General features: G+C 38.2%; 2 protein-coding genes across 2 annotated transcripts; one reads left to right on the forward strand and one right to left on the reverse strand.

The window, feature by feature from the left end:
• The first annotated feature begins 4,178 nt into the window (after window positions 1-4,178).
• LOC103489838 (MDIS1-interacting receptor like kinase 1) lies at window positions 4,179-8,087 on the forward strand. The gene is made up of 2 exons (XM_008449151.3): window positions 4,179-7,247; window positions 7,328-8,087. Exons 1-2 carry the CDS (start codon window positions 4,580-4,582, stop codon window positions 7,732-7,734), a joined length of 3,075 nt encoding a protein of 1,024 aa, XP_008447373.2. The 5' UTR covers window positions 4,179-4,579; the 3' UTR covers window positions 7,735-8,087.
• Window positions 8,018-14,941, reverse strand: LOC103489837 (auxin-responsive protein IAA11). Its single transcript, XM_008449148.3, has 4 exons — window positions 14,345-14,941; window positions 9,799-10,136; window positions 9,207-9,330; window positions 8,018-8,717 (listed from the first exon to the last, which is right to left on the reverse strand). The coding sequence occupies exons 1-4, from the start codon at window positions 14,671-14,673 to the stop codon at window positions 8,648-8,650; spliced, it is 861 nt and encodes a 286-aa protein (XP_008447370.2). The 5' UTR covers window positions 14,674-14,941; the 3' UTR covers window positions 8,018-8,647.
• Between the last annotated feature and the right edge of the window lie 8,714 nt (window positions 14,942-23,655).

The raw sequence follows: 23,655 nt of genomic DNA on the forward strand, positions 1-23,655 counted from the left end.
CTTTTATTTTGGGTTGTTTAGATTTGAGATTGTATACAAAAAATAGTCAAATCTAAAATACGGTATATAAAGAATCTTAAAAAAAAATTGTTCAAATTGGAATAGCCAAATCTAAACGATTAAAAAAAATAAATAAACAAATCTAAACGATCCTATACCAAATTTTTAAAAACAATTGTTTAGATTTGGGTAGCCAAATCAAACGAATGTGTAACCAAATTAAACGATTCGTATAACCAAATTAAATGATATAATTGAAAAAATAAGTTGTTTAGATTTGTCTATTCAAATTTAAACGATCAAATTTAAACAATAGCCAAGTCTAAACGATCGTTGTATTTTTCATTGTGGGTCTATGGACTTTTTCCGTTTTTCGAAATTATTCAGTCTAAATATTTAGCCGTTTGGTTATATTTTTAAAAAGACCTCCTATTAAAATGGATTTCAGTTTAGTAGAAAATCTGAAAACAAAAATTCAAAAATAAAGAATTGTAATTGAAGTTTTCAGATATATGTTTGGCAAATTCAAAAATTGGATTCTAATTTAGACAATTTCAAACTAGTTATAGTTACTCACTAAATATTAGTATACAACAAATTAATAATAATTCATTTGTAAACCTGATTTTATGTTTAAAAAATTGTAGAATTATTATTTTTATATATTATATAATGTATAAAATAAATTGGAATTGTTGTCCCTATGGCTTGGAAGAAATTAAAATTTAGTTTAGTTTGATAAGAAATTCATAAATAATCTCTAAGGTAGAAATTCAAGAACGTTTAACAAACCATATAGTTTATTTATGGAGTTATATGAAACCATATGAACTAAATTCTAAAGTTTAAAACTACTTTTTCACTGGCTTTTAACTTTTTATCCGAATGATGGAATTTAGAATTTAATATAACTTATAATAATTACATAATACACATTTTAAATTTAGAAAAAATTGAATTGAGTTTATAGTTGTTTTTCAGAATTGTTTTCAGCCGAATACCAAACATGCCCATAGCTTCATCTCCATCCTAAAAGTAAGTGGGAAAAAAAAAAGTACAAAAGTGGCATTTCTCTCCATTTTTAACATTGAACTTCTAATCAAAAGTAAATAATTGAAGAGAAACGTTTACTTTAAGAAACTAAATAATAATAATTAAATAAATAAATAATTTTACTATTTGTAATGATTTAATCGTTTTATTTTAAAATCCTAAACAATTTAGTCTATGGTTACATGTAACAATTTATTTTTTAGAGACCCTATCTGCCAGACGCAAATGTCTTTCCACCTTTGTAATCCTTTAACTTAGTTCCTATTAGAAAAAAAAAATTATAAAAGCAAGGAGTTTTTAAAAAATAGAACAAAACGCAAAAATATTTACATTGTATAGAATAATTATAAAAAATAGAAAACATCCAAAAGCCTACAATGTGAAATAATCAACCACACATACGCATAGAAAGCGTAGCACATGATCGTTCAGATATTGATACACGATCGCTCAAATCTTGGTAAACAGTCTTGGTACATGATCTTGTATAAGATCTAAACAATTTTGTACGAAATCTAAATGAGGTATATAATCTTATAACAAGATAGTTTCGAGATTGGTAAACAATCGTATAATATAATCTAAACGATTTTCGGATCCGTATACATAATCGTTTACCATAACTACACGGTCGTTTAAGAAATATTACAATGATAGACTATAGTGCAGTGAAATAAGATACTTTAAACAATCGAGTTGACCATGGTGTAAACAATCGTGTTGACTATGGTGTAAACAATCGTGTTAACCATGGTAAATGATCGTATTGATCATAGTAAGCGATCGTGTTGGTTAGGGTAAGCGATCATATTGTCCAATGTAAATAATTGTTAAAAGCTTCAAATTTAACGACTGTGTTGACTATGGTAAACAATCGTAATAAGACAAGCAATTGAGTCGAGAGATTGAAATGAGCTTAAGAAAAAAGTAACTAGGCTTTGAGCCAGCCTGATCAGCTTCGATCTCGACCAAGGATGAGGTCATGGCCAACCTTCTTTGTTTGGCAAATGGAGCATACTATGACCTATTTGAACTTTGAGAATAGGATGGATGTAGGTCAAAAGTTCAAACCAACCTTCTTTGCTTCAATCTCAACCAATAGATAAGGTTAAGGTAAAGCTTCGAAATTTAGATGAATAGAGCATGCGAAATTCATGCCCTAAGCCATTTAGCTTGAAAGATAACCTAACTTATCTAGGATTAAAAAACTCATATCCTAATTTCAGCTGAATTAATTAAAACACTAGATCAAATTCTCAGTAAATATATTATTATAGCTCCAATATACGAGACATCTAGAAATTTCTAAATTCTTTTTTTATGATTGAGTTCTTTTAGTGATTTGGGAATAAGAGTTTTTTTTTTCTTTTCTTTGTTGTAGTGCTCTATTCCTCGTTACAAATTTATTATTGTTATTACGCAAAAATCTTTTTTTTTTTTTGCAAAGTTTGAAGCATTATTGAGATAGTCATTTAAGAAAGAAGAAAAGAAAAAAAAAACTTTATGACATATTCTAATCCCTTGAAATAAATGTTAGAAAGATACAAAAGAGGATTTGCAATAAAACAAACCAAATTAATTAGCCATGATAATAGTTTATGGGTTTACTTTTTACATGAAATGTCCAAACTTTTTGTAGATCAAAATTATTTTATTTGTAGAAATTTGGTGTAACCTATGCTTCAATTTTATGAATCTTTGTCATGCTTAGGATTTACCCTTCCAATTTTAATTCCTAAAGTTGAGAGTTTCAAGAAGATTTAGTAAAAGCCTAAAATCATTTGATCATGTAGTCTTGGGTTTCACACCCTTTGCAAAATAATATAGCATCCAACCCAAATTCAAAGTGGCTTTAAACTATAAAATTTATTCACAACTTTTCCTTTCTTTTCTTTTTTTCTTTTTCTTTTTTCTTTCTCTTTTAATAAAGCTCTTACACAATGTCAAATAATAATAATAATAATAATAATAATAATAATAATAATAATAATAATAATAATAATAATAATAATAATAATAATAATAATAAATTATCTTATTTCAAATAATGTTAGATTGAAGTTAACTCAATTATTTAAACATTTTTTTCCTTAAATGATTAGAAGAAACTTAGAGAAATTACTTAAATATTCATGAAGTGTAGGGAAAAACTCACAAATTAAGTTATTATACATAGAGTCTAGAGGAATATGATTTAAATCTATCCAAATGGCTATAAAACTCCTTTTCTTTTTCTTTTAATCATATTTAAACATTATACATTTACTTTACAAATCATACATTCACTCGTCAAAATCTAAACCACCAAATTTTCAGTATAAGGGTTAGAATTATTAGTTCAATGTATGAAATTTTAAGTTTGTATCTATTTGGTCTTTAAATTTAAAAATATCTAATTTAAAAATCTAACAATCGTTTTGTCCCAATCAAAGTTTTAAAATATCAATGAATTTGATGCATAATGAATCCATAAAAGTTAATTATGTAACAAGTAGATACGGATTTCTAAAATGTTGGTATATGAGAAGAATTAAGGTTATATTAAACTAAAAATTGAAATTCTAAATTAAGTAAAGTAACCATGTCTAATTTTGAAAGTGTAATATGATGAAATTGAAAACTTAGGATGGAAAATGAAACCATTGGCAAAGTATAGGTGTCAATCATTTTTTGTTCATAATCATATTATGCCAATTATTGTTGTGACATATAGTGCCTGAAAAAAGGAAGGTGGGAATTAAAATATTATCTAGAAAGGGTACAAATGAAACTAGACTCACATTTGGACGACTCACACACACCAAGTTGACTAAATCTTCTTCCTGAAGAGGGTTGGAAAAATAACAATTTAATTATTTTGAATAATATAGTGCTAAGTTTAGGTTTCAAAATCTAAATTCAATCATTTCAATCAACATCTATTAGTAACTATTAGTATCGATGAATATTTACCATTGTCATCAGACAATAACATTTTATTATATTTATAAATAAGTTGACTTATTTTATTATATTTTAAAATAACGGAATTTTTTTTTTTGGGTTAAAATAGAGGTAAAAAGGGTGGAAAGGAAAAAAAGAATCACATTAGGATGAGTCGCACATCAAGTTGACTATCTTCTTCAAATCTGCATTATGTAAAATTTAATTGTTTTTTTTTTCCTTTTTGAAGAAAAATGCTGTGTTCATAGAAAGAGGAGGAGCAATAATAGTAATAAGAGATAGAGCACATAATTCTCTTCCATGTTTAATGTCGGAGAAACTTTCAAATAAATCCAAATCCTTCTTCGTCATTATTTGCAGATTTAACAGCTCACTTACAACCCCCCATCAAATTTTTTTCAGTTCCATAGTTCGATTCCATCATTTCTTTTTTATGTAATTCCATTTATATATTTAAATTCACACACCGCATCTTACCCAAATTCTTCCCACTACCAAAAACCTCTCTCTCTCTCTTTCTTTCTCTCTGTTCTTTTGATTTTTCTGAAAATGGTGGAAATCTGAGAGAAATCAAGAAGTGGGTATGCCGAAAAAGAGGATGAAATCGATAACCCAGATTTTTTTTTGTGTGTTTCTATACTGTTGTATTGGTTTTTACACTCACTGTTCTGCTTCTGGGTTTAGTGAGGAAGCTTTGGCTTTGGCTTCGATTAAATCGGGGCTTGTTGATCCATTGAAATGGCTCAGAGATTGGAAGTTGGGCGATGGAAATGACAAGTTTGCAAAGCATTGTAATTGGACTGGAGTTCTGTGCAACTCAGAAGGAGCTGTTGAGAAACTAAGCCTTTCTCGTATGAATCTCAGCGGCATTTTGTCCAACGACTTACAGAAATTAACAAAGCTTACTTCTCTTGACTTGAGCTGCAATGGGTTTTCATCTTCTTTGCCAAAATCTATTGGCAATCTCACTTCCTTGAAGAGTTTTGATGTGAGTCAAAACTATTTCGTCGGTGAAATTCCTGTGGGGTTTGGGGGAGTGGTTGGATTGACGAATTTCAATGCTTCAAGCAACAATTTCTCTGGTTTAATCCCTGAAGATCTTGGAAATGCAACTTTAATGGAGATTTTGGATCTTCGGGGGAGTTTTCTTGAAGGGCCAATTCCTATATCTTTCAAGAACTTGCAGAAGTTGAAGTTTCTTGGACTTTCTGGGAACAATCTGACCGGTCGAATCCCGGCCGAGATCGGTCAGATGTCATCGTTAGAGACTGTTATTATTGGATACAATGAGTTTGAAGGAGGGATTCCATCAGAATTTGGAAATCTCACTAATCTGAAGTATCTTGATTTGGCTGTGGGTAATCTTGGTGGTGGGATTCCTACTGAGCTTGGGAGGCTTAAAGAACTTGAGACTTTGTTCCTTTATAAGAACCAATTCGAAGATCGAATTCCATCATCGATTGGCAATGCTACTTCATTAGTCTTTCTTGATCTTTCAGACAACAAGTTAACAGGGGAGATTCCAGCTGAGGTTGCTGAATTGAAGAACTTGCAGCTGCTGAATTTGATGTGCAACAAGCTATCTGGTGAAGTGCCTCCTGGAATTGGAGGGCTGACAAAATTGCAGGTTCTAGAGCTTTGGAACAACTCTTTTTCGGGCCAATTGCCTGCCGATCTCGGCAAGAACTCGGAGTTGGTATGGTTGGATGTTTCATCCAATTCCTTCTCTGGTCCAATTCCTGCTTCTTTATGTAATAGAAGCAATCTAACCAAGCTCATCCTCTTCAACAATGCCTTTTCGGGTTCGATTCCAATTGGATTGTCATCGTGTTACTCGCTCGTTCGTGTTCGAATGCAGAACAATCTGCTATCTGGTACGATTCCAGTTGGTTTTGGAAAGCTTGGGAAACTCCAGAGGCTAGAATTAGCCAACAACAGTCTTTTTGGTAGTATCCCAAGTGATATTTCATCTTCCACGTCCCTTTCTTTTATCGATCTCTCTGAAAATGACCTCCATTCTTCTCTTCCTCCCTCAATTCTCTCCATTCCGAATCTTCAAACTTTTATAGTCTCTGACAATAACTTAGAAGGTGAAATTCCAGATCAATTTCAGGAATGTCCTGCACTTTCCCTTCTTGATCTATCTTCAAACCATTTCACAGGAAGCATTCCAGAAAGCATTGCTTCATGTGAGAGATTGGTAAATCTGAATCTTAGAAACAATAAGTTAACCGGAGAAATCCCAAAACAGATTGCAAATATGCCTTCATTGTCCGTCCTGGATCTATCAAATAACTCTCTTACTGGTAGAATACCCGATAATTTCGGTATATCCCCTGCACTTGAATCGCTTAATGTGTCATACAATAAGCTTGAGGGTCCAGTGCCATTAAATGGTGTGTTAAGAACAATCAATCCGAGTGATCTTCAAGGTAATGCTGGTCTATGTGGAGCTGTCCTACCTCCATGTTCACCAAATTTAGCATATACATCAGGGCATGGGAACTCGCACACGTCACACATTATCACCGGTTGGGTCATTGGAATATCTGGATTGTTAGCAATCTGTATCACTCTTTTCGCTGTTCGATCGCTGTACAAGAGATGGTACTCAAGTGGAAGTTGTTTTGAAGGGAGATATGAAATGGGTGGTGGAGATTGGCCATGGAGATTGATGGCGTTCCAAAGGCTTGGATTCACAAGCAGTGACATTTTGACTTGCATCAAGGAATCAAATGTAATTGGAATGGGAGCAACTGGGATTGTGTATAAAGCTGAAATGCCACAACTAAAGACAATTGTGGCAGTTAAAAAGCTGTGGAGATCACAACCAGATCTTGAAATTGGAAGTTGTGAAGGTTTAGTAGGAGAAGTGAATTTGCTGGGGAAGTTAAGGCACAGGAACATAGTTCGCTTACTTGGATTCATGCACAACGATGTCGATGTCATGATCATCTATGAGTTTATGCAAAATGGGAGCCTTGGAGAAGCCTTACATGGAAAACAAGCAGGGAGGCTGCTTGTAGACTGGGTTTCAAGATACAACATAGCGATTGGAGTTGCGCAAGGTTTAGCTTATCTCCATCACGATTGCAACCCACCCATCATACATCGTGACGTTAAGCCAAATAATATACTTCTTGATTCAAATCTCGAAGCACGGTTAGCTGATTTCGGTTTGGCACGGATGATGGCTCGAAAGAACGAGACGGTTTCAATGGTAGCTGGATCCTATGGATACATTGCCCCAGGTATGTTTTGTTTTTCGACATTTCTTATTAACAAATGCAAGGGTAGAAGTTACTGAACTCCAAGATTAACCATTTTGCAGAATATGGATACACTTTAAAGGTGGATGAAAAGATTGACATTTACAGCTACGGCGTTGTTCTTCTAGAGCTACTAACAGGGAAGAAACCATTAGATCCCGAGTTCGGAGAATCTGTGGACATTGTTGAATGGATAAAAAGGAAAGTTAGAGACAATAGGCCTTTAGAAGAAGCATTAGATCCCAATCTGGGGAACTTCAAGCATGTTCAAGAAGAAATGCTGTTTGTTCTTAGAATAGCACTTCTCTGCACAGCAAAGCATCCAAAAGACAGACCTTCCATGAGAGATATAATAACAATGCTTGGAGAAGCAAAACCAAGGAGAAAAAGCAACAGTGGGAATGAAGGATTTGGAACTAACAAAGAGAAGCCAGTTTTCAGCACTTCACCTGTAAATGGCCTTCTTTAGGAAGAAGGAAACAAAGGAGTTCTCTAATGAATTGGCCTTAAAATCCCAGCCCCCCATTTTGATCCTTTTACATTCATCATTGTACGTAGGATTGATCCACTTTTTTTACTCTGTTTCTTAATTAATTGTAATGATTGGCTCATAATTTGTTGGGTGTGTACAAGAGCAGATAATGTATAGTATAAATTGCATATCTGCCATTAGAATGTTAATTCTTTTTTACCTTTCATGGACAAAACCAGAAATCTTGGGGGTAGCAAATATAAATTGAAAATGGAAAGGCTTGTATAACAAATATCATTTGAAGTTTCAAGCAATATATATAAGAGCAATACAAGCATTGTTGTAATCCATTTTTTTTCTAAATGAAATTCCAAAATTTCCCCTGTTTAAACACACATAAGCACATCATCATCTCCCATCTCCATTGAGTGAGAAGAAAACTAAAACAGGGAATATTACAGCATTTGAAGAAAAAAAAAAGCCCTTCATGGCCAAAAAAGGCTTAAGCTGAGCATTATTTGCTCTCATATTCACAACAAACATTCCCACATCCGTATCTGTGCATGGCTTTATGGCTACGACTTCCAAATTACACAAGTTGACAATTCCCAGAGCAGAGGGAATAATAATAATAATAATAAGAAGAAGAAGAAGAAGAAGAAGAAGAAGAAGAAGAAGAAAAGACCAATCCTTTTGCATTCAAAATGCTTCGCCTATTACCTCATTTACACAGTTTTTCAAGCTTTGCCTCAGTCCCATGCATATTGGCCTTCCTCAAATAAGACCACCAATCCCTTCTCTTGCTGCTAAAGAGCTTCAAACTCCCCACAGAGAATAGGTGTCGTGCTAAAGAAAATGAAAATGAAAAATAAAACATCTTCAGTTGGTGAGTTCCAATCTTGCTGGCAGATCACCTGCCAATTTGATTGAGTTCTGTTGCTCTCATTATCCTGAGCCTCTTCACCGAGTGGGTAAACATTCTGGATGTATGATAAAGGAATCAAAATTATTATACCAGTAAGAAAAATGAAACAAAATAAAGAGAAAAGATGTCCATGTTGATAATAGAGTCCACTCGACGAGTTGAAGACTCAAGAGATCATTAATTTTAGAAGTAAAGATGGATGTTCAAATATAATTGATTCCCCCATACGATCTGGCTTAGGATTTTTCATTGTTTCAGACTCAAGCGGTTTTTTGGGTGGTGGAAAGAAGGAAAACCAAACATAACAAGAAAGAAAAGAAAATCAAAACAAATAGAAGAATACCCCACCTAAAAATTGCAAGACATGCTACATATAGAAAATTTCTAGCTCAGACGATTGTGCGAGATTAGGTTAAAAGTTTACGAAGTCCAACTTGAGGGCTCAGACCTCCAGCAGAAGAAAATGGGACCTTTTAGAAATTTTCTATTTCATTGCTTAAATATAAAATTTCGATCACACCAACTAGAGAGATAAGATGCATACCCCCAAGGAACATCGCCGACTAGCATCCAATCTCCTTCCCTGTCTTCATAAGTAAGCATGTACCCAGAATGTCCATTTAGTAATCTGGAGGGTCTCACTCCGTCATGTTCCTTTATGCTTGATCCTGCATCAGAAGACAAAGCATCATTATTGGATTTCAAACAGTGAACATCAAACTTTATGACTTAGTTCTAGAGCCACAAATTTCATGATAAAATAACAATAAATGTATGAGTTATAAATTGTTGCTTCACGAGGTATTCTCCACAATTCAATAAAGATAATGGTTGAGCCCACCCCAAGCAAGAAATTCCCTAAATTACTATCATTTAATTCAGGAAGAGAGTCTTTCTTCCTGAAATTCGCACTTTAATTTTTGAATTAACCTTCTGTTAGGCAGCTTTAGAGTAACCCTGCAGATCTTTATGGCAAAACTTAATTCCATTAAGGCAAAAAGAAGCATTAATACAATATAAATTGAACTCTAAAGGATATTCACTTCTTATTGAATTGCAAATACCCCATTTTAGAGATATTGAAACTACAAAATTCACTTCTAGTCACGAGATAGCAGAGGTCATAAAGGAATTACCAGTTGAGTTAACCAGAGCAGTAGGATCAAGGAACATGTTCTCAATTGTTTGGGCCAAGGTTTCATAGCTACTGTGAGCACTAAGGTTAACCTTTCGTCCAATGAGAACTCCATCCATATTCACCTTCACGTACACGGAATTTCTGGAATTCCTACTCTCTTCCTTTGATTGGTCTTTACCACTAATAATACTCTTGAGCGCTCCTTCCTTCTGATGCTTGTTTTTATCCTTTCCAGCATCTACCTTGAATTCTTCTACAGAATGAGGTTTTGCCTGGTTAACCAAGGTACTGATCCTAGAAGCTCTGATTGGGGGCCAACCCACAACCTGGCTACTTCTGAAAGTAAATAAAAAATATTACAATATAATCCACCGTGCCAAAATCAAAGTTACTAACATCATTAAAGCTTCTCTGTTTTTTTTTTCAAGCATCCTCAAAATATATAGGTGACTACTGTGACATTCAAAGTTACCTGAGAAAAAGATTGATGCATTTGAGATGTGAAATTCTACACATTACCTGATGCTAAAATTTTAAATATGCGTAGTTTTGAGATTTCTCTTTTCCGACGACTCATGAGACAAATGTTACGAAACTGTAACCACCTTTGCCCAAGCCAAACAAATAAGCTGTAAACTATGGTGCTACATAGGTTTGAATCTTGATAGCTAACTATATAGAATATTAAATGTCTTGGAAACGAGTCGTATGTTGGCTTGAACATGTGCACGAATATTAGGGAGGGGCAAAAACCTTCATAAAACTGTTTTAGTCTACATGCCACTCAAACTTAAAACAGGTATATTCACAGATTCTGTTCTTGACACCTCCAAATGATGAAAGTAAGCCCTAGAGTGTATTTTTATGTTTCATTAATCCATTAAGCCCAGAAATCCATACGATACATCATTTAACTCACAAACTAGAAGACTACTGATTTACTAATCCAGAAGGTCAAGTAAAATCTACCTCACTCAACTCCAAAGACTAGTATTCTACAAACCAGAAGATAAGTCATCGATTACGTGACATGGGAACTACTCAACCTTCAGTATAAGAAGAATAATTGCCTCCATTTCTAATTATTACTCCAGAATCCCGTTAAGCAAAAAGTAGCCGGTCAAAGTGCACTCAAAGAATGTTTCACATACTGCAACTATTACTATTTCAACAATACAATTAGGCCAAGTGCATAAAAACCTATCGGTATGCAATTCCGAAGTACAGATAGGAATTTATTTTGTAAATGATCCCAAAGATAGATTTTCTAAAACTGTTTTTAGGAACCATTGAAAAAGTAAAGATTATTGTGTGCTTAAAGTCACTTTCATGATCTAAAAATAAACTTTTTTTTTCCTTTTTTTATAAGAAATGATTTCTTTGATTGAATAAAATATCCAAAGAGAAAGGAAAAAGAGGGGCACCATTCAGAGACAGACAAAAAAGGTTTCCAATTATTGATAAGGAAGGAAAAGTATGACTATGTATAGATGGTATATGAGTGTATCATTACACCAGAAAATCTATATCTATATCTATATCTATGCTATATATAAAAGCCTCTATATGGAGAAATTTTTTCTCCCTATTTTACCCTTTCTTTATAACCATTTTCATTACTAATTTGATGGGTAATTTTGTCATTTTTAAATCAAATGTAATATTGATAATTAAATCACTTGAATCAACTCTTAAAAGCTACCTCACACCACTATCCTCATTGTTGTAATTGTTTTTTTAGTTTTTCTTTCTTTTATCATTAACCTTTTATTTGAGTTCTATTAATAAAAATGATTTCTAATTATTAATTATCATTAAATGTAATCAAACGTGAATAATGTAGAATATGAAATGTCTTTATCTATTTATCTCTAAAAAGAAAATCACCCTAGAATTTATGACTTTACCTTTAATTTATAGTTACATTGATTTCAAAACTTTTAGAATTTTAGTAGTTTTGCAATATCATTCTTGTTACTATAAAAGGAGCCTTCTTCACTACATTTTATAAAACTCGTCTTCTTTTGGTTTCTTTTGCACACACCCCAATTTCTCTCAAGATTCATTTTTTAATTTAAAGAATGATAGGTAAGGACTTTTTTTTTGTTCCTTCATCTACACTTTTTTCTCTAGCAATTTTTTTTTGTATGATTGACAGACAAACAAAAAATTATTAAGGATTTTCATTGCACTTCAAGAGTTTTAAGTAATTATGTATCTCTTCTACTCATGCTAGCAAATGTTTGTGGAATAAATTTACAGGTTAGAAGATTATTCTTAAAAAAGATAAAAGGTTAGAAGATTATTCTTGTGTCTTTGTAGACCATCAATATGGATGTTTTCTTTGTTTTGATATTTTCATTATTGACTTGGTTCTTTTTTGTACTAAAAAAAGACAAGCACACTATGACATAGGCTTAATTACTTGGTAACTACAAATATGTTTTTAGGTTTTTCATTTTCTTTTAATTGATATACTAATCTTCTTCTTGCTACAATAATAATAAATAATGTGAAGTACTTTATTTTATTATATATTTTAGAATCAAAGTAACCTACCTCTAAACAAAATATTTGTTATAATTTAAGAAATTTTGTGTTGATTACAATCTCTCATTTTTAAAATAGTGTTTTATAGAACTCATTAAATTACTCGAAGTCTTTTCTTTCAAGTACAAAAAACTTAACATTCTCACCTTTCCCCTTTTTCCTTTTAGGTTAATTTTTTTTATTTCAATGTTTATTAAAGGTACTTCAAGTCTTATCTTTCAAATACAAAAATCTTATACCCTTCTATTATTTTAGCAATTTTTTTACTTCTTCAATTATCTTTGCATATATAATTTTTCAAAGAGAATCTATCAGGAAAAAAATATAATTCAAAGATGAATGTGACAGATCACGATATTGAAAAATGTTTGAAGTATCACGGGCATCGAACGTCTTAAGTACTAGATGTATACAAAATACAAACATCTTTCTGGCAAGTGATCATAAAGGTAAACTAAGAAACGAATACTCCAAATATGTTATTGTCCAATTTTCTTATAAGAAGTAGTGCAAAAGATTTTGCAGATCCTCAGCAGCCTCTAAATAATGAATATTGGTTTTGTATCTTTCACTCTTCCAAACAGATTTTAGGATTTATGTGGGTGGAAAGATAAACCTTTATTTAGCCAGTAGGAGTGGTATTAGGGAGTTCTTAAAATATTAAGAGTATATCAATAATTAGCAAGGGAGTTTGCTATACTTGCTCGTTATAAATAGAGGAGGGAAATGAAGAAGAATGTACAATATTTTGGCGAATGGTTTAGAGCTTGAGAGTGATCTCAAAATTTGAAGAGTCCAAGTACCTTGAAAACTTGGTTTATCTTGTAATTTTCTATCATTTATCTTTCAATATATTTGGATTCTATCACAAACTTAAGTGCTCGAAAGAACATCATATCAAGCACATTTGCTGCAACCTAACTTGAGAATTAGAATCTAAGTCTAGAAATTGAGCTTGGAGCCTCCCAGTCATTTTCCTTTACCAGACACGTCAATAAGCTAGGATTGGATTGAGCTGATAAAAAGAAAAGGAGTATTGAGAAAAAAGAACCAGATTTCCATGCTTTAGTGCTTCTACGTACTCCACGGCATCAACCCTCAGAAAAACAGGAATGACATACAAAGAAACCAAAATCAACTCCCAATTTTAGCTTATGAACCTCAGAGAATTTTCATTATTTCCATTCCTTTTCCTTTTCCTTTTCCTTTTCCTTCCTTTCCTTTAATTATGTGATATTATCAATAAATATCGCCTGCATAATTGGTCAATGATGTTGTGATACAGTAAACTATATTCAAATATAACTTGGCAAGGATCCACTACTCTAAATCAATCTGTAAAAGCACAAATTCAGAAACAAAAGGAAAAGGTACGAAAAGGAGAATATTCTTTTTCTTTAATTTGAAAAGTCTTTGAGACTCATAAGCTAGATTGTGAGTTGAACATTTATTAGCTCAAACCAATGCTTGGGTTATCTTGAAGTTTCATTATATAGATTGCCTTGACTTGGAGAGTTAATTTAAAAAAAAAAAACAGAGAGCAGTTCCGTCAAATCATATCAAGGCATCTCGTTCTTTGATGTTTAGCAAGGCCAGTTATCAATTTTTCTCAGAGCCGTATCATATTTAATTAGATGAAGTACGGCAGAGCACCAAACTATAGAAATTCAAAATGATTCCCTTTCTATATTAAGCTTACTGTTTACTTTTTGGATGAGGAAGAGGGAACCAAAAGAACCATAAAAGGAAGCAACAGCAAACCTATCTGTCAGTATCCGATTCATCAAGATAAACATCCAGAAATTCGAATCAAATAATGTACTCAAAAAGCAAAGCCAGCGAACCACATGCAATTTCACAGCTAGGGGAGTAAGTAAACTGAATTAACATTACTAGTAATTATGTTGATGAATAAATCTAAAATTGGTAGGAATCAATCAATTATACAGTGAATTCCTCTCATGGGGAAAAAAATTAGAAATCAGTATAGGTACCTGCCGCCATTAGTCGTCGGAGAAGAATCAGAATTTGTGTTGGAGCCATCAGTGACATTGACTCCACGAAGAGAAGACGAGGAACAAACAGATGAAGTGGAAGAAGAAGAAGAAGAGATGGATGAAGGAAAATCCTCAGCCGTTAAAATTCTACGAAATTGAATCCCTCCAGAGGAGGTTTTGTGAATGTTACGCGGGGAATCACGAACACCAAGACAAAGCCCTAACCCCAATTCGATTTCGGAATCATCGGGGGAGGAAGAGTCCTCAGAGGACAAAACCATATTATCATCTTTGGAAATAGTCGACATAGAATGTTGAGAAAGCATGAAATTGAAGGAAGATTGAGAAGGGGGATTTAAGGAAAGAGGGTGGTTGGGTTTGATTAGAAAAGAAGTAATTGGAAGAAGGAGGAGAAGGAAAGGAAAAGCAAGGGTGGGTTTTAATGGAGGTGGAGTAGGGAGGAAGATGGAGATAGAAATGGTAATGGGAATTGAATTTTATGAAGGAATTGGACCCTACCTGTCTGGGTTATGCGCCTCCATCTCCATCATTGTCTTTTTCTCTACTCTACTCTTCTTCCTTCTCTTCTATGCTTCCTTTTCTTTCTCCTTGATGTCTAAAATGTTTCTTCTCTTTTCTCTTTTCTCTTTTCTCGATAATTTCAAATTCTCTTATATTTATTTAAGAGATGATGTTATGGAAGAATCTTTACCTTCTCATTTTCTTCTCACAATTATTCAATATTAGGTGGTTACACTTCGAATTCTCAAAAAAGTGCTCTATTCTTTTATTGCATTAATACTGATGGAAATGTTATGATTAACCGTTAGAATCATATGTTTGAATCAAAATGATAAACATATATATAAATAGTGTACAGAGAATGTTGAAAAAAGAGTCTTACTGGGTAATGCCAAAATAATTAATTAATTTACCAAAAATTTGATGGGAGGAGCCAAACTAGGCTTGGCGGCTCGGCTGGAAAAGAACAGGGATCGGCTCGGCTTGAAGGTTGGGGATCAGCTCGGCTCGCGGCACAGACAAGCGCGGCTCGTGGCGTGGGATGGGCGCACGCGGGCTCGGCTTACGGCTCGGAGTGGGCGTGCGCGGGCGTGGAGTGGTTTCGGGTTCGGGCGTCGGCCAAAACGCGGGTTCAGCTTCGGGCGCCGGAGCTGCGCGCGTACAGCTCGAAGTGTGGACGTCGGCGAGGCGGACGCGGCTGGCTGGCAGACGCGGCTTCGACTGCTCAGCGTTGGATTGAAGCGACGCGATGCGGCTTCGGCTGCTCTGCCTCGGATCGAAGCGGCACGACGCGGCTTCGGCTGCTCTGACTCGGATCGAAGCGGCGCGACGGAGCTTCGGCTTGCAGACGCGAAGGGTGATGCGGGTGGTTCGGCTTCGGGCGACGGCTGCGAGAGACGGGCTGTGCGGCGGACGCTCGACGGCGGCTAGGGTGGAGAAAAAAATTGGGCTAGGGTTTTTCTTGGGAAGGTGATGAATTACACGCCTCCCAATGCCCCTTTTTAAAAGAAACAATAAATAAAAAAAATAACAATTATTACTTCCCTTTCTTCTTTTTTTTTTCTACTTTTAATCCAATAACAACCATCCACTCTCTCTCTTCATTAATCCAACAATTTACCCTTTCCAAGACATTAATTAATTTTGTTACCTTCACAATTAATTATTTTATTTTATCCTTAAACTTCAATAATTAAGTAATCAACTAAGGTAACTCTTTAACCTTAATTAAGTATAAGGTAAAAAATAATCCAATTCCATAACAATTTCGAATTTACAAATTTACTCTTGCGATGAACAAATGAAAACCCCAATCTGTTGGGGCGTTACAACCTTCCCTCCTTAGGAAACTTTCGTCCTCGAAAGTTCTAATCCTCGAACAGCTCGGGGTACTGAGCCCTCATGTCCTTTTCTCTCTCCCACGTGGCCTCTTCCACTCCATGGTTCTGCCAAAGGACTTTGACCAGTGAAATTTCTCGACTACGAAGCTTCTTAACCTCCCTTGCCAAGATCTCGACAGGCTGCTCCTCATAGCTCAAGTTCTCGCTGACTTGCAGTGGCTCGAAGTCCACTACATGCGTCGGGTCTGCGACATACCTCCTCAGCATGGAGACATGGAATACGTCATGCACTGCAGAGAAAGATGGGGGCAACGCCAAGCGGTAGGCCACGGGGCCAATCAGCTCCAGTATCTCAAACGGCCCTACGAAGCGTGGACTCAGCTTCCCCTTCTTCACGAACCTCAGAACACCCTTCATAGGTGCTACCTTCAGAAAGACCATGTCTCCCACCTCAAACTTGAGATTCTTACGTCGTACATCAGCATAACTCTTCTGTCTGCTCTGTGCTGTCAGCATACGAGCTCGGATCTTCTGTATGGCTGCATTGGTAGTCTGCACTAACTCGGGGCCTAGCATCCTCTGCTCTCTAACCTCGCCCCAACAGACAGGAGATCTACAGCACTTGCCATACAGAGCCTCAAACGGTGCCAAACCGATAGTAGCCTGGTAGCTGTTATTATAGGCAAACTCCATCAGATGCAGATGGGAGTCCCAACTTCCTGAAAACTCTAGCACGCAGGCCCGCAGCATGTCTTCCAAAATCTGGTTCAATCTCTCTGTCTGACCATCAGTCTGAGGGTGGAATGCCGTGCTGAAGTCTAACCTCGTACCTAATGCAAGTTGAAGTCCTTTCCAGAACTTCGATGTGAAATGAGCGTCTCTGTCTGAAATGATGGATACGGGTACTCCATGTAGTCTCACAATCTCTGTCATATATAGCTGCCCCCACTTACTGGCAGTGTAAGTGGATTTCCCTGGCACGAAATGGGCCGACTTCGTGAGTCTGTCGACAACAACCCAGATCACTGTATAGCCCTTTAGGGTCTTGGGCAGTCCCGTAATAAAATCCATCGACACACTCTCCCACTTCCACCCTGGCACACTCAAGGGTTGTAACAACCCGGCTGGACGCTGTCTAGGTGCCTTCACCTGCTGGCACACCAAGCACCTACTGACAAAGTCTGCCACTTCCCTCTTCATGTTCCTCCACCATTAGACACTCCTCAAGTCCTGGTACATCTTCGTACTTCCAGGGTGCATGGTAAATGGAGAACTGTGAGCTTCAGTCAAAAGTTCTGTCTTGACTGCGTTGTCTTCCGGCACACACAGGCGTCCCTCAAACATAAGACCATCGTCAGAGGATATGGAGAAGTCCTCACCTTGCCATGTCTCTACCAAACGACGCTTCTCGACCAAGTAAGGATCATTCAGCTGAGCAACGATAATCTTTTGCCTCAAGGTTGGCTGAACTGACAACTGAGCCAACTGTGAGGTAACCTCTCCTACTGAGACTGCAATCTCGGCTCTCTCAAAATCTCTGAGTAAGGGGGTTTGCTTGGTGATCAGCGCTGCTGAATGTGCAACCTTCATACTCAGCGCGTCAGCCACTACATTTGCTTTACCTGGGTGGTACAGAATCTCGCAGTCATAGTCTTTCACCAACTCGAGCCACCTCCTCTGCCTCATGTTCAACTCCTTCTGGGTGAAAAAGTACTTCAGGCTCTTGTGGTCAGTGTAAATCTGTATCTTCTCACCGTACAGGTAGTGCCTCCATATCTTCAGTGCAAAGACTACAGCTGCCAGCTCTAAGTCGTGGGTAGGGTAGTTCTGCTCATGACTCTTCAACTGACGGGAGGCATAAGCAACTACCTTACCTTGCTGCATCAGAACACAGCCCAGTCCCTTCTTGGAGGCATCACTATAGATCACAAAGCTTTCCGACCCATCGGGCACTGTCAGGACTGGTGCAGTCACCAGCTTCTGCTTGAGCTCCTGGAAGCTACTCTCGCATGCTGGGCTCCAAACAAAAAGGGTTCCCTTCCTGGTCAACTGGGTCAACGGGCTGGCTATACGTGAGAAGTCTTCCACGAACCTCCTGTAGCAACCTGCCAAGCCTAGAAAACTTCGAATTTCACTAACTGTGGATGGTCGAGGCCAGTTGGTCACCACCTCGATCTTTGCTGGATCCACAGAAACTCCCTCACTAGAAACCACGTGGCCAAGGAACGTCACCTTCTTTAACCAGAATTCACACTTGGAGAACTTGGCATACAACTTGTTGGCTCGAAGAGTCTCCAAAACCTGGTGCAAGTGCTCCTCGTGCTCAGCCTCAGTTTTTGAGTAAATCAAGGTGTCATCAATGAAGACTATGACGAACAAGTCTAGGAAGTCCTTAAACACCCTGTTCATCAAATCCATGAACACTGCAGGGGCATTAGTCAAGCCAAAAGACATCACAATGAACTCGTAATGTCCGTACCTCGATCGAAAGGCCGTCTTGGGAATGTCACTGTCCCTAATCCTCAATTGGTGATAGCCTGATCGCAGGTCGATCTTGGAAAAGATAGTGGCTCCCTGCAACTGATCAAACAAGTCATCAATCCTAGGCAAGGGGTAGCGATTTTTAACTATCACCTTGTTCAGCTCTCGGTAGTCAATACAAAGGTGCATCGACCCATCCTTCTTCTTCACGAACAACACTGGGGCTCCCCAAGGTGACACACTGGGCCGGATGAAACCCTTGTCCAGCAACTCCTGTAACTGGACCTTCAACTCTTTTAGCTCGGCTGGAGCCATTCTGTAAGGGGCCCTCGAGATAGGGGCAGTGTCTGGCTCTAACTCGATGGCGAAGTCTACCTCTCTGGGAGGCGGAAGTTCTGAGAGTTCGTCGGGGAAAACATCAGGGTACTCCCTTACCACTGGTTCGGAAGATAGGGAAACTTCTGGCTCTCTAATATCTACTACGCTTGCCAAGATGCCACAAGTACCCTGGCTGAGTAGTTTACTAGCCTTCATGGCTGAGATGACCTTGGGTACACATACCATGCCTGCCCCCCTAAACTTGAAACTAGGCACCGATGGAGGATTAAAGACGACTTCCTTACCAAAACAGTCTATGCTTGCATGGTTAGCTGACAGCCAATCCATGCCTAAAATCACATCGAAATCCTGCATGTCTAACACTAGCAGGGTCACGTCTAACTCATGCTTCGCTATCTCTACTCGACATGCCTTTATTTTTTCTTTAGACGACAGGACCTCCCCAGATGGAGTAGAAACAACCAAAACACTACCCAGGGGTTCTACTTCTAAACCCACATACTGAACGAATACAGAGGATATAAACGAGTGGGATGACCCAGAGTCAAATAGTACGAAAGCATAATGCCCCAAGATTGGAAGCGTACCTGTCACCACGGTACCAGCTCGCTCGGCCTCCTGCCGGGTAGTGGCAAAAACTCTCCCCTGCTGGGAAGCAGAAGGCTGGTGCGGTGTCGTCTCAAAGGGTTTCCGAGGACACGCGTCAGTAGTGTGCCCCGGCTGTCTGCACCTGAAGTAGACTCCACTCCCAGCCAAGCAACGACCTCCATGGACTCTCCCACAGGTAGTACAAGCGGGTAGCTCTCTCAGAGTCCTCCCGGCTGCTGCAAGCTCCCGTCAGTGTCTCTGAAAGGCACCTCCTGACCTCAGAGTTCGCTGCAGTATTACGTCAGGCTGCGTCTCCATCTTTCTCTTCTGTCCCAAGGCTGACCCTCTGCCGGCAGCCTTAGACGAATCAGCTCTCTCATGCAGGCTCAAATCCAGTGCTATACGTAGTGCATCAGCATGAGTGGCTGGCCGGAGAGCTCGGACAATGCCCTGAAGGTCTAGCCTGAGTCCTCTAACGAATTTCTCCGTCCTGGCAACCTCATCTCTTACCACATCGAGAGCAAAATGGGACAGCATGTCGAACTCGGCGTCGTACTGCTCCACAGTCATATTGCCTTGCTCCAAGTTTAGGAACTCTTGCAGCTTGGCGTGCTTCACGTTGGCAGAGAAGAACTTAGCATAGAAGTTCTCCTTGAACTGCTCCCAAGTTATCTTGCTGACGTTGCCCCCCAGCATTCTCTCAGCAGTCTCCCACCAGGCGGTGCCCCTATCCTCCAAGAAGAAAACTGCACACTGCACCTTCTGGTCTTCTGGGCACTTCATGTACCGAAAGATAGTCTCTATGGACGTCAACCACATTTGGGCCTTTGTGGGGTTGTCCATGGATCCGTCAAAGGTCTTAGGATTATACTTCCTAAAGTCTCTTAAGTGTTTAGCCTCAACCGATAGTTGAACTGGCACGGGTTGAGCTTCCACAGGGGCTGGAGGAGTGACGGTCTGGGCCTGGACAGGGGCGGCCTGGTTCTGCTGGGCAGCGAGGAAAGGCGCTAGAGCAACTTGCAGCATGTCCTGATAACGCTGCTCCATCGCGGCGAGATCCGTCTGGGTGACCGGTGCGTTAGGGTCGACCGCCGGCACAGCAGGTTGCTCCTCCGGCTGGTCACGACCGGCTCCTCTGCCTCCCCTACCACCTCCTCGACGTGTACCTCTACGTGGCGGCATTCTCCCTAAAATTTACCAATAAAACTTTTCACCACAAGGACTTAACACTCCTATCTCTAGGTCTAGTCTATTCAGGCAAAATTATAATCTTAACATTAGCAAGGCTTTAAGACATACCTGGCGAGTGACGAAGGACCGTATAGCCATAGGGTGAAGTAAAACCAAAATAAAACAATGACTTACATCGTAGGTCAGTCTACAGAACCTAAAACACTGGGCTCTGATACCAACTGTAACAACCCAACTTCTTATACTGAGTCGAAGTCATTACTAAATGTAGAACAAGTGGTTTAAGTCATAAAATTTAGTAAAGACGAATAAAATTTGAGAAATTTATTTATCAAAATCCAATCAAGTAATATGCGAAAATAAAATTTCATTCTAAATTCCTACTCGGGCCCTATCTACTTTTAAAAAAAAATAGTAAATAGTGAAGAAGACTAAAACTCGGGTACTAACGTTAAAAACAAGAATAAGCGGAAGCAGAAATCCCTATGGCTCGCCACGGTCACTTCTGGTCGCTCGCCAGCTTGCCCTTGCCCTTGCCTCGGACTCTACCTGAAAAACATGACATGAAGAGAGTGAGTATAAAATACTCAGTAAGGGACCCACTACTAGTCCCACTAGGTGCCTGTTAGCTTCTTATCAGAGTCCTATAACTGGTACCCAATCTCTGGCACGTTCCCGAACACGTGCAACATGCGCTCTCGTAGGAACGTAAATCTGGTCTTCGGTGTCCCGGGGGACACCTAGGACAATCGAGATGCGAGGACCCCGTCGAGTCACTCGAGTCATATCTATATCCATGCTAGACTGGTGTCCCATCGGACAACACAGTCCTAAATAGGTGGTGATCTCGAAGGACACCCATGCAGGTACGACTCTAATAGGCTAAGCTAACAGGTACCCTAACCCTAGCATACATACACATAGCATCATCATATAATCATAACAGATTAATCATCATATCACTCTCCATCTCAACAACCGTCGTACAGTCATAACAGTTCTCGTCATCACAATATTATGCCATAATATAACCATATCATCAATCGCATCATGCTATCGTCAATTTCATGCATCATACACTCTAGTCCTCAACATGCACGACTGACGATGTACGTGATCTCATAATTCTAAACATGGAGCTAGTAGTAGAAATCTCTTACCTGGAGATTTACTTGGCGAGTCCTAACCGCAAGACAAGTGTGCTTTCCAAGCAACGAGGTCCTAACTGTTTAATACGCCAAAAATTCATAATTAAGTCACCAACGACTAACGGCTCAAAACTCAGTTGAAATGACTTACCCTAGAAAGAGGTTGCAATGCTTGAGCCCTTACCGAAGAAATCCCACGCTGCAGCAGTTACTTGGCCCAAGACGTCCCTTAAGGAAGATAATTTAATTTAATTCCAAATCAAATTATTTAGTGTCCAAAAACATTGAGTCTTACTAGGTAATGCCAAAATAATTAATTAATTTACCAAAAATTTGATGGGAGGAGCCAAACTAGGCTTGGCGGCTCGGCTGGAAAAGAACAGGGACCGGCTCGGCTTGAAGGTTGGGGATCAGCTCGGCTCGCGGCACAGACAAGCGCGGCTCGTGGCGTGGGATGGGCGCACGCGGGCTCGGCTTACGGCTTGGAGTGGGCGTGCGCGGGCGTGGAGTGGTTTAGGGTTTGGGCGTCGGCCGAAACGCGGGTTCAGCTTCGGGCGCCGGAGCTGCGCGCGTACGGCTCAAAGTGTGGACATCGGCGAGGCGGACGCGGCTGGCTGGCAGACGCGGCTTCGACTGCTCAGCGTTTGATCGAAGCAACGCGACGCGACTTCGGCTGCTCTGCCTCGGATCGAAGCGGCGCGACGCGGGTGGTTCGGCTTCGGGCGACGGCTGCGAGAGACGGGCTGTGCGGCGGACGCTCGGCGGCGGCGAGGAGGGTGGCAGCGGCTAGGGTGGAGAAAAAAATTGGGCTAGGGTTTTTCTTGGGAAGGTGATGAATTACACGTCTCCCAATGCCCCTTTTTAAAAGAAACAATAAATAAAAAAAATAACAATTATTACTTCCCTTTCTTCTTTTTTTTTCTACTTTTAATCCAATAACAACCATCCACTCTCTCTCTTCATTAACCCAACAATTTACCCTTTCAAAGACATTAATTAATTTTGTTACCTTCACAATTAATTATTTTATTTTATCCTTAAACTTCAATAATTAAGTAATCAACCAAGGTAACTCTTTAACCTTAATTAAGTATAAGGTCAAAAATAATCCAATTCCATAACAATTTCGAATTTACAAATTTACTCTTGCGATGAACAAATGAAAACCCCAATCTGTTGGGGAGTTGCACAAAAGAATTAAAAAAAATTGTTTAGCCAAATCTAAACGATCGTGTACCAAAAAATCTTGTAAAAAATCGTTTAGCTAAATCTAAACGATCGTGTACCAAATCTAAAAAAAATCGTTTAGATTTGGCTATCCAAAAATCTAAACAATCGTGTAACCAAATCTAAACGTGTAACAAAATTAAGCGATTGTGCCAAATTAAGCGGTCGTGTAACCAAATTAAACAATAGTGTACAGAGAATGTTGAAAAAAGTCGTTTAGATTGGCTATCCAAATCTAAACGATCGTGTACCAAACAATAGTCAAATCTAAACGATTGTGTACCAAATATATTACGCACGTTGTTGACGACATAGTAGATGAGATATTTTTTATATTTTCATTGTGGGCTTGTGGGTTTTTTTTCCGTTTTTTGAATTGTTTTATATAGTATAAATATTTTTTCGCTTTGCTACCCTTATTTTTATTATATTATGCAAATTAATTATGATATATATTTTAGTCAAATTTGGT

This window comes from Cucumis melo, chromosome 4 (assembly GCF_025177605.1).
Source record: "Cucumis melo cultivar AY chromosome 4, USDA_Cmelo_AY_1.0, whole genome shotgun sequence".
In the NCBI taxonomy this organism is placed as follows: domain Eukaryota; kingdom Viridiplantae; phylum Streptophyta; class Magnoliopsida; order Cucurbitales; family Cucurbitaceae; genus Cucumis; species Cucumis melo.